Raw genomic sequence first — 11,890 nt, forward strand, 5'->3', positions numbered from 1 at the left:
GTGGGTATGCGTATATCCATTCATGTCCTGGCTCTTGCTTCTTTAGGATATATACCTAGTAATGGGATTGCTAGATCAAATGGTGTTTCTGCTTTCAAGTTTTTAAGGAATCACCATACCAGTTTCCCAAGGGGTTGTATCATTTTACAGCCCCACCAGCAGCATATGAGAGTCACAGTCTCTCCACATCCTTGCTAGCATTTGTTATTTTCTGTCCTGTTGAACTGTACTATTAATACTGGGGTAAGATGGTATCTTGTTGTTTTGATTTGCATCTCTAATGGCTAATTCTCATGAACATTTCTTCATGTGTTTGTTGGCTACCTGAATATCTTTGATGAAGAGTCTATTCACGTCTTCTATCCATTTTTTAATTGGATTGTCTTTTTGATGTTGAGGTGTTGGCATTTTCTGTAAATTTTAGAGATAAGTGTCTTGTCAGATATGCCATCGCCAAATAGAGAAATACTCTCTTTTTTATGGCAAATTAGCTAACAGCTTCTGACAGACATCTTATTAATTCTAAACATGATGACATATATTTTGTCTCCATGTGGTGCAAGGTTCAAAGCCTATGATGGTAGCCTCCAACCTTAACTCTTTTGCCTCTAGTCATTCCTTACAAGTCCTCTTTCCTATCACTGCCAGGACCATTTCCTTTACATGTTCCTTTGGCTGCAGCATTCTTGCCTGTGCCAATAGTTCTCTTCCTTGGTTTCAAGCCCACTAAGCGGAATACAGCACACTGCCATCATTAGCCAAGACTCACAGTAGTAATAGACAGGGAGAGTGAGGAGGTGGGATTGGAAGCTTGGCAGTAGTGGAGATGGGGGGAAGGATGTGAGGACAGGCATAAATGCAACCTGCAGAAGTCCCTTCTGTAATTCTGATATGTCCTCTAGGAAGACATAGATTGGCCTACAAAGTAACAAATAGCATCGCTTACTGAGCATCACCTTTATGCGGGCATTGGGCTGCCTGTGAGGAGCTCTCAGGCCTGGAAAACATCGATCAGTGCTTGACATCTTGAGAGTTAGTCATGTACTCATGAAAATCCATAAATGTGAACAATAGGCTTAAATATGAAAAAGATTGTCCATGCACTTGCCATATGACCCAGCTATTCCACTCCCAGGTGTTTACCCAAGAGAATGAAAGCACATGTCCACACAAAGACTTGTACACAAGTGTTCAAAGCAGCTTTATTCATAATAGCCCCAAACTGGAAACAGCTCAAATGCCATCAGTTGAACATACAAATTATGGTATATCCACAAGATAGACTAGTATTCAGCAATTAAAAGAAACCAACTATTGTTACATGTCATAACATGAATGAATCTCACACATTATGTCCCTCAGTATCCACAGGGTAGTTCCAGGACACCCACAGATACCAAAATCCATAGATGCTCAAATTGCTTTTATAAAATGGCGTAGTAATTACATATAACCTACAGAAATCCTCCCAAATACTTTGAAGTATTTCTAGATTATGTATAATACCTAATACAATGTAAATGCCATGTAAATAGCACTTTATGCTCCCTCTTAACCTCTGAGGGATTACTTTGACCACTTAAAACCCCCCCCCCCCAATATTTTCAGTCTTCAGATGCAGATTGGGCAGATACAGAGGCCCGACTGTACCTATCGTGTGATTTTATTACATAAATGTTTAAAAAGCAGAACTAATCTGTAGTGACGGAAAGTAGATCAGTGGCTGCTTGGGGTTAGGGGTGCAGATTGAATGTCAGGGAATTTTTTGGAGTGATGGACATGTTCTATATTTAGATTATGGCAGGGATGACGTGGGCATACATATTTGTCAAAATACGTCTAACTATATACTTTAAATGGGTGCACTTTGTTGTAGGTAAATCATACCTCAGACTTTGAAAAAAAAAAAAAAAAGATTCTGTTCTGAGTCTGAAAGAGCTAAAAATAAAAAATTTCTATTATCTTTTTGCCTTCCAGACATCATCTTTAATGGTACGTTTTTAATGCCTCATGTGTATTTTTAGATTTTGCATTTTTTCTTTCTCTTTCTCCCCCATCTGACCTAAATCTAATACAATTGTACATGGAAGTGAAGTGTTGTATACAAAAGTTCCTTTAGATTTGATATCTAAAGTATAGCAATCTAAAGTATAGTATTGTGTGTGCTTTTATTTTGGAAATTCAAGCTGTTATTATTTGTGTAATAATTTACAATTGTATTACAATTGTATTTACAATTGTTTTCTATCACACCAATCCTGAGAGTTATTTAAATCTCATTTTGTAGGTGAAAATTAAACCAAAACTCCAAGGAATTAAGCAGATTGTGTTTTCCTTGCTTTCTCTTGCCCTCTTCTTAATCATTTTGTAAAATGTCTTTCCTCCTCACTTGTTTTCGCTTTCTTATTAATCTCTTTGAGAAATCACATCGTTGTTAGAGGTGAAATAAACCTATTAGTCAAAAGCCGATTCACGAATGATACGTGAGGAAAGTTTTATAGCACATGATCTTTTTGAGGACGGGAATACGGTCTTATTAATTGGCCATTGCTTAGCACAGTGCTCAGTGGCCAATGAATGTTTGCTTAACAAATGCATTTCATTGTTTTTGAAAAAATAATATTTCCTGTGTATCTGCTCATAGCTTCTGAAGTATGTTTCTAAAATGCTGTTTGAAACTTTTCCCAGGAGAACTGGATCATTATTTCTTTTGATTTATCTGAAAATACTGAAAAACATTAAAAAACAATAAACCATCCAAAAGTAAAACATCTTGCCGTCCCCCCAGATCCTCAGGAAGTGGTCCCTGCCAGTAACTTGATGCATATCTTTTTTGATTCCTCTCCCCAAATTCATACAGATAATTCCTGCTTTTTTTTTTCATTCAGTACAGCATAAACATCTTTTCAAGTCAGTACATATAGAGGTCCTGCATGTGTTTTAATGGCTATGTAGTATTCCAAATTCCATCAGTTATGTCACAATTGATTCACCCATTTCTTTCTTCATGGACATTCGGCTTATTTAAAATAATTTTGCCACCAAAACAGTGCTGCATTGATATACATAGAATTTTACATACTCAAAATCAACCATCTGCCAGTGAAAAGAAATCTGGGTAAGATTAAACATTCTCTCCTTTTGCTGGGCCTAACGATTTCCATCTTTATGTCCATTTTGGGAAGATGATTATTGCCTGTGTCTATTTTTCACTCAATGATTGCACCAACAGTACTATACAAATATGGTATTCCTTTTTGAATGGAACTGTTTGCTACTAGGGAGCACCGTATGACATCTAAACGTCTGCTGAATAGAGAAGTGTGAACTCAGTAGTTAAAAGAAAGCTTAGGAGGGTTAGTGTACAGTGTAAAAAAGTCAAGCGTCACCTGTCAGTATTTTGTTAGGGATGGTACCTTAGATTGGGTTTCCTGGAAGCAGAGTCCAAGATTCCTGTGCAAGAGGTTTATCAAGAGAGTTCTCTCAAGAAAATTCTGTAAGGAAATGATGGAAGTAAGACAGAGCAAGGGAAGAAACTAAGCAAAAGTGTGTTTCAGCTGGATTCTAGGCTCATTTCCAAGAACGCCCTGGAGCCTGAACACCACCAAGAGTTGTTCTGCGTACATCCTACCCTCTATCAGCCGGGGGAATAAACCTGCTTGGCATTTCCTGCCCATGCAGCTCCCATCAGCCCAAGGCAGCCCTTAGAGAACAGCTGTGAGCAGTTCAGAGCTAACAGTCGCAGCAGTGGAGAGCTGAGTGCCCCAGCCTGTTCAAAGAGATCTGGAGCGGGCAGCAGTGAGGCACCCCACAATCTGGCCAAAGCTAGTTTTCTAATTTTCACACTATTTTCCCACTGGACTCTAAGGCCTTAAGAGCAGTGCTTCTAACTGTCTTGTCTTCATAATACCTGGCACATAATACCTGGCAAGGGAGGAGGTACCCAGGTCCCACAAAGAGGCTCTGTGGTGTAGTTGTCTTTATCTCTTCACTGACCTTTCATGCTCTTTCCCTGTAGGTTTCCCTCCCTAGAGCTCTTCTGTTTCCCTCACGTGCTTCTTTCCATCCACTGAAGCTATCTTCCTTCTTTAAGGCCTGGCTCAGCACCACCTCCACTGTGTAGCCTTCCCCTGTCACATCAACTAGACTTGACAGTTCTGTCAATTAACTTTTATAATCATGTACTTTTTTAAATGGAATGCAAAACTTCTCTTAAAGTCTGGGTTCAAGTCCTGGCATTACCATTAACTTTCTAAACCTAGGAAGCAGCTGAGTCTTTGAGCTTTATTTTGATACATGTAAAGTGTGAATGTTACCTGCTCAACCTTGATGACAGATTGTTGTAAGAGTCTAATTTTCTTTGTATTGGAGTATATTGGAGTACTTTTACTTCACATCTTCATATGGCCTAGCTCCCAGAATTAGAGTTGTATCCTTCTTACTCTCACTCAGCTAGCACATACTCTAGTCAGTTGACGTAAGGACAGTTAGTTCCTTCACCGGGGTATAAAAACATATTGATCTCCAAGCTATAAATATGAGGTAGCCAATATAATATTTGCATTTCCTTAACACTTGGGCCATTTAAAAATGCAAATTAATGTTATGGTTATTGGAGTATGTGTCCTGTGTTACTTATTAACTTGTACGTTTCTAAAGGAATACATTTCATTTTCTCCTTTGTTTCATTCATACTACCTGCTGCAGACTTCTGCCGGTGGAAGACATTGAGTAAATATTTATGAAATGAATGAGTAGTTGTTAAGACTAAGTAAGATCTTCCCTGACCTTACTAGACCTTACTAGCTCCTTTGAAGGGCCATCTTCCATTGAGTGAAGTCAGTTGGACTCATGGTGACCCTGCATGTGTCAGAGTAGAACTGTGCTCCATCGGGTGGGTTTTCAGTGGCCGATTTTTCAGAAGTAGATTACCAAGCCTTTCTTCCAAGGGGTCTCTGGTAGACTCAAACCACCAGCCTTTGCATTAGCAGCAAGCATGTCAGCCGTTTGCACCATCCAGGGACTTTTGTTTAGGACTAGGCCCTTACTCTGTCCTGAAAGCTCATAGCTCTGAGGCATAGGTCTTAAAGACGAGAGACAGGATAACATGGTAAATTGGAGTCCTGCTTATGTGAAGTGTCAAGTTAAAAACAAGCACAATTTAGAGAGTTTTTATAAAGTTTAGCCTTCCTAGTCTGATAAGAGCAATAATCCTTTAAAATAAAATATTTATATGTATGAATGAAGGTAGGAAAAACCAGCTTGAATGAGAAAAACAAAGACAATGTATAAAAATTTGAAATGGTATCTGTTCTCCTAAATCTTAAAGGAGAGGGTTGGACTGAGGAATGTACGGAAGTAGTTACAATAGCAATGAGCTGATTCCTAACCTGGTAATGGTTAAGAATCTGCCATTTGTTTCTAGTAATGTTAGCATATGTTCATGTAGACTATTCATATTAAACAAGTTCATAAGAATTTTCATTTAGGAACTGATTTAGAAACTATAAATGTTTTTAAACACCTTGGAAGTAGGTCTCTTCCTCCTAAAAACAGTATGTATATTTTGTTTCTGTGTTTAGGATCATTTTACTTCTCCAGATGAGTATGATGACCCTACTGTCCTCTATGAAGCCATCGTATCTCATGAAAAGAACCTTGTGATAGCTCATGAAGGGGATCCCGCATGGCGGAGTGCAGTCCTTGCCAACTCTCCCTCTTTGCTTGCTTTGCGGCATGTCATGGATGACGGCACCAATGAATATAAAATCATCATGCTCAACAGACGCTACCTTAGCTTCAGGGTCATTAAAGTGCGTGTGTGAAGCCTTTATTTATGTCTGAAAAATAAAAAAGCTTAGATAACTTGATACACACTTTTAAAAGTGATTGCAAGTTTTTTACAAAAAGAAATAATGACCGTACTGCACTTGTGCTTATTGTTTATAAGCATTAAGTTTGACTTATTTTGTCAGTAAATTCATTTTGTCTTCTGAACTTTTCTCATGTATCATAAATCCGTGAAGTTTTGCCCATTCCAGTGTTGGCAGTCTTTTACCTGTTACATGGCAGTGTGCTACCCATTATACATGAGATCTGGGCAACATCTCCTTAAAATTCGAGCACAGTAATATTGCTAATATGTGATTCCTAGGTTGCAAAATAATACCATAGCTTGTACTTACTGGTTCAGTCAAATTTTCCTTGTTTGTGTTTTTTAAACGTCTCAGACTTTAAGAGGTTTCATTTTGATTTTCTCTTTTGATAGCCTGTAATGGTTTACTTTTTATCTGTGTCATTTCATTAACCCATAAATGTCAGAAACCCCATTGCAAGTCTAAATACTTGCTACCCTCATTTCTATCAAAAATATCTATTAGCTTGGTTACAAAAGTTAGTGCTTCTCCAATTTGGAAAACTAAATGGACTCTAACGTTTTACTTGATATTTTTACAGACAGAGCAAGGGAAGGAGCCCTATAAGTGTGTCTTGTCTAACAGCTTGATGATGACCAGGGAAATTGGCAAGCTCCTATTCAGATAGGACCCACTGATATTTGTCTCTTACTTTTGTAAGAGATTTGTTAGTTATTGTAATGAATTTTCGTACCTTCCGTTTCTGCTCTGCTCTTTATATGAATTTTATTCTAGACCCTTTAACTTCATGCTCATGTGTTCTTATTTTCAGGTGAACAAGGAATGTGTCCGAGGTCTTTGGGCAGGGCAACAACAGGAGCTTGTTTTTCTGCGTAACCGTAACCCAGAGAGAGGTAGCATCCAAAATGCAAAGCAGGCTCTGAGAAACATGATAAACTCATCTTGTGATCAACCTATTGGCTACCCAATCTTTGTCTCACCCCTAACAACTTCTTACTCTGATAGCCATGAACAGCTTAAAGAAATTCTTGGGGGACCTATCAGCTTGGGAAATATCAGAAACTTCATCGTATCCACTTGGCACAGGTGAGCCATGGGTTTGCATTTTCTAATGGTGTTATATCCAGACTCTCTTAACCTATGTAGAATGCATTACAAAAACCAGACTCATTGCTGTTGAGTGGATTCAATTCATAGCGACCCTTCCTTGGGTTTCTGAGGCGGTATCTACAGAAGTAGATTGCCCAATCTTCCTTCTGAGGAGTGGCTAATGGGTTTGAACTGCCACCTTTCTGGTTAGCAGTCACATACCTTAGGCACTACACCACCAGAGCTCCCATGGTAACCATTAGCTCATGGGAAAAATGCAGATGCCATGGCACAGTATAAACCTATCATGTCTGAATTTCGGGAAGTAGAACCTGAGCATTTTTATCTTCAAAATCTTATTAAATAAATCTAATGCTCAATACTTTTTCGGAACCATTGCTCTATCTATCTAGCATTTAGTAGAATCTTGAATAGTTCCTGTTTGTTTAATTTTTTTTTAACTCTATTTTCATTCCTAGATTGCAAAATCATACCATAGCTTGTACTTAATAATGATCAGTAGCTAACTGTGAATGGTTCACTCTTAACTTTTTGGCCCAAACACCACAGGCCAGCAAACAGAGCTTTTAAGAGATAAGCAGAAGACATTTGTGGACGTTGATGACTTTCTTCTTTTTCTCACCGTGTTCTAGCAGTAGGAGGAGCACCCCATGCATGCTGAAACACCTGGCTATGCCATGCACAATACTCCTGCCTCTTTAATAGTTTAATTCATCACCCCAGTCACGAGTATATAGTGTCTTTAAGTATGCACATAATTTTTTTCTCTGATTTTTGTCTAGTGAATTTTGGATGGTTTGGGACCATCATAGTTTGGGGGATGGTGAAAAAGAATCACAGAAAATTCTTTGTTTCCTGAAAGTTCTTCAGATTCTTAAGCTGAAACCCAGAGAAATGAGAAAGGTCTGAATGGTGTTAGAATGAGCTTAAGAGAAACAGAATCTGGTGATCAGAGTAGCAGACCCCCTTAGATAGGTGTTTTTAAATTCTTCTGGAAACACCCCACACTTAATGAGTGAAGTTCTACCATTTTAACATCAGTCCCTCTCAAATGGAAGAATGTAAACCAGAGTTGTATTCAAAGACTTTTCTTTAAAAAAAAAAAAAAAAACCTGTATGCTGGAATTACTGTGAAGAGATTAAATTCTTGCCCTCTAAGAAAATGGCGTAGAGAGAGGGTGCCTCTCTGCCTTGGCTTCCTCAAGAGAAACCACAGGTTTGTTGACTGAGAGGTTTTCTGGGGCATGGGACTTTCAGTGCCATACCAGGACAGTCACAGGCAAACTGGAATAGTTCGTCATCCTACACAGAGATTACAAAAGCAAAAGTAGAGAGGAGAAGTGATGATAGCATCTTCCCTCAAGTGTGCAGAAACAATATAAGTCAAATAGGTTTTCAGGGCTGTGTATTTCAGAGTCTGAACAAACATGGGCAAGAATCCTGTTTTCAGCTGTGATCCTAATGGTACAATGTGTTCCGTGCAGTTTTTTGTTGTGGCATAGGAAAGATGACAGTGTATGAAGTGAAGTAGATTGGGAAAAGGTAAGACAGTGAATCTAAAGGAGGAATATTAAAGGGACATAGTTCTTAGGCCATTCTTTGAAAGCATAACGAACTTTTTTTTGTTCCTAGGCCATTTTTTGAAAGCATAACCGACTTTTTTTTGTTCCTAATACTGATTCTACCATAAAGATTTTCAGGACTGAGTATTAATAGCATTAATAGTGCGAGTAGCTGGGAAAAGGATGAAATACTTGCCTTGAAGTGCCCTTGAGACTAGTGCTCTCTGTTCTGATATTTGTCCCTAGGTTGAGGAAAGGATGTGGGGCCGGCTGTAACAGTGGTGGCAATATAGAAGACTCTGATACTGGAGGTGGAACTACCTGCACCAGTAACAATGCAACAACTGCCAGTGATCCTCACAGCAACATGTCCCAGGGAAGCACTGGAAATCCAGGGCAAGGATCGGGAGCAGGACTCCATCCGCCTGTCACATCTTACCCTCCAACACTAGGTAATGTGACGCAAGATGATGCGGTTAACGTTGGCCTCTTAGCAAAGATCATGAGGCTGGCACAGGACCAGGCAGGGCTTTGTTCTGCTGTGCATAGGGTCGCTATGAGTCAGAGGCGACTCGACAGCACCTAACAACAACAGTAGCCTCTTAGCTATGTTCTCAGTGTATATAATGGCAGTTTTCTAGTACCTCTTGTACCTTAATTACTCTCATTCCTCATTACCCTAAACATAAGCCTGAAGAGTTATGTCAACCACTCGAGAAAGGATGCAGAAGAAGCTGCTATTCAGTGTCACTAATAACTCATATTTAGTAGTAATTCCTTACTGTGTGAACAGTCTGATGTCGTATTCACTGTCTCTGTCTGCCATGCAGCTTGTCATTGGCATAGGTTGAAGTGGCAGTAGTATTATCCTTTGAGAAACAGTGGTACAGGGCTTGCCACAGAGTAGGCTCTTAGTGAATATTTCTGACTGATTGATTCCAGGAGATGTTTCCTTTCTGATGCACTAAAGAGATGTTCTTGTTACTTTTTAATATTTTTCTGGAAGGTATTTTAGAATTTATTCATAACTTAAATCCTCATGTTTATTGTGAGTTAATTAATATTTTCTTGTGCCCTAGAATCTGAATTTTAAAAAGTTTCAACAAATAAAAATGATACTATAAAATCCACATGAGGAAACAAATCTCAGATAGTTAGTATTTTTTTGATAGCTTTTAAAAGTTTTTTTTTTGTTGTTGTTGTTATGTGCCGTCGAGTCGGACCCGACTCATAGCGACCCCTCCTTGGGTTTCTGAGGCAATATCACTACGGAAGTAGATTGCCCCATCTTCCTTCCTAGGAGTGGTTGGTGGGTTTGAGCTGCCAGCCATCTGGTTAGCAGTCAAGTGCTTTAGGCACTATGTTTTAGGTATGACCAAATGGTCAACAGTTAGTCTAAAGCGAAGATGAGGGAGTAATGGAATGCGGAAACCAGGTTCCTGGAAGCAAAACATCCAGAAGGGAATTAATTAAACCACTGTGAAAAATGTAACCAATGTCTGTGAACAGTAAGGATAAACCAAAAACAACACCCACTGCCATCAAGTCGGTTCCAACTCATAGCAATCCCCATTGATAGGTTGTTTCATCTTCCTCCTGGAAGGTTGAAACTGAAGGCTGGTAGGTTGGAACTGCTGACCTTCTGGTTATCAGCTAGCTGTCTTACCCACTATGCCACCAGAGCTTCTTTGAACAGTATGTCTAGTAATTGTTAAATAGTAACCTAACTTGCTATGTAAACTTTCACTGAGAACACAATTTCATTAAGATAAATAAAGTTACCAGAAATATGATGTGGATACAGTTATTCTAAATGAAACATATGTAATCACATAATCCAATTATAGAAATATAAGATATTTTTTAAAAAAGTTTCAAGTGTAAATGCTAGCTGCTGCTGTTGTTATGTGCCAGGTGAGTTGGGCCCAACTCATAGCGACCCCTCCTTGAATTTCCTAGGTGATAGCACTACGGAAGTAGACTGCCCACCTTCTGAGGAGTGGCTGGTGGATTTGAACCTCCAGCCTTCTGGTTAGCAGTCAAGTGCCTTAGGCATTACGCTACCAGAGCTCCCATAAATGCTAGCTAGCATCTATGAATTTGCCAAAGAACTGCTTAAGGGAGAAAGTCTTAGAACTGTATTGGAACCATCCCAGCTTAAGTGTGTGTGTGCTGCTCTTGTCTCTCCTTCTCTAGGCACTAGCCACAGCTCTCACTCTGTACAGTCAAGCCTGGTCAGACAGTCCCCTGCACGGGCCTCAGTAGCCAGCCAGTCCTCTTACTGCTATAGTAGCCGGCATTCATCTCTCCGGATGTCCACTACAGGATTTGTGCCTTGTCGGCGCTCTTCTACCAGTCAGATATCACTTCGAAACTTACCTTCGTCCATCCAGTCGCGTCTCTCCATGGTGAACCAGATGGAACCCTGCACTCAGAGTGGCATGGCCTCCATGCATCATGGCCTGCCTTCTTCCAGCAGCTCCAGCCAAAGCATCCCAGCCTGCAAGCATCACGCTCTCGTGGGCTTTCTGGGGACAGATGGAGGTCAGAGTAGTGCCAGTGATGCACAGCCAGGCAACAGCTTAAGTCCTGCCAATAATTCACATGCCAAAAAGGGGGAAGTGATTTACAGAGTCCAAGTGAGTAAACCCAGAGTCTTCCTGTGCTGTTTATGTTACTTGTTCGTTTTCATTTCTCTTGTTTGTTGAATGAAGAGCTCTTTGAAGACCCAGCTTACATTTATTTCATAGTCTGAAGACTAGAACACTTTTGTATGTTGGGAAGAAATTTCTGCCAACTTAACCGAAAGCCAGCAGGGTCTCCAGCGGTGGTTCAGCTATTGTCACGTGGCCAGTGCAGTAAGGTCTACCAGCAGACTGACAGGAATTTGGGAGGTGGCTCTGTAGATTAGTTTTTATTCCCTTACAGGTAGTGGAAAGCTTGAGACACAGTCCTATGAAGTAATTTGTTCAGAATTATGTAGTACTTTATCATCAAGAATAAATGAATTAGAAATTATCCATATTTATTTACAATATAGATTGTGGATCCCAGTCAAATTCTGGATGGGATCAACCTGTCAAAAAGGAAAGAGCTGCAGTGGCCAGACGAGGGGATTCGGTTAAAAGCTGGGAGAAACAGTTGGAAAGACTGGAGTCCTCAGGAAGGCATGGAAGGACATGTAAGTTCTCTTAGGAAGCCAGCTGCCAGGCATACTCTGACTTTCATGTAAAGTGTTCCTCACTTGTATGCATGATTTTAGGTAATTTATGTATGTTGTTGTCTTGGGCCATGGAGTCAATAAAGCTAAAGCTGTAACTATGTAATTTAAGGGGGAAAAAA

At 39.7% G+C, this 11,890-nt stretch overlaps 1 protein-coding gene across 1 annotated transcript in view; it reads left to right on the forward strand.

Moving 5' to 3' along the window:
- The window catches only part of PCNX1 (pecanex 1), a 210,724-nt gene that overhangs the window by 196,686 nt on the left and 2,148 nt on the right, over positions 1–11,890 (forward strand). The window contains exons 31-35 of the mRNA XM_007942339.1: positions 5,583–5,813; positions 6,688–6,962; positions 8,795–9,000; positions 10,745–11,187; positions 11,589–11,729. Coding sequence (XP_007940530.1) covers positions 5,583–5,813; positions 6,688–6,962; positions 8,795–9,000; positions 10,745–11,187; positions 11,589–11,729 — 1,296 coding nt within the window. The remainder of the gene's footprint in view (positions 1–5,582; positions 5,814–6,687; positions 6,963–8,794; positions 9,001–10,744; positions 11,188–11,588; positions 11,730–11,890) is intronic.

Source organism: Orycteropus afer, unplaced genomic scaffold (assembly GCF_000298275.1).
Source record: "Orycteropus afer afer isolate SDZICR_OR568_19922 unplaced genomic scaffold, OryAfe1.0 scaffold00088, whole genome shotgun sequence".
Classification (NCBI taxonomy): Eukaryota; Metazoa; Chordata; class Mammalia; order Tubulidentata; family Orycteropodidae; genus Orycteropus; species Orycteropus afer.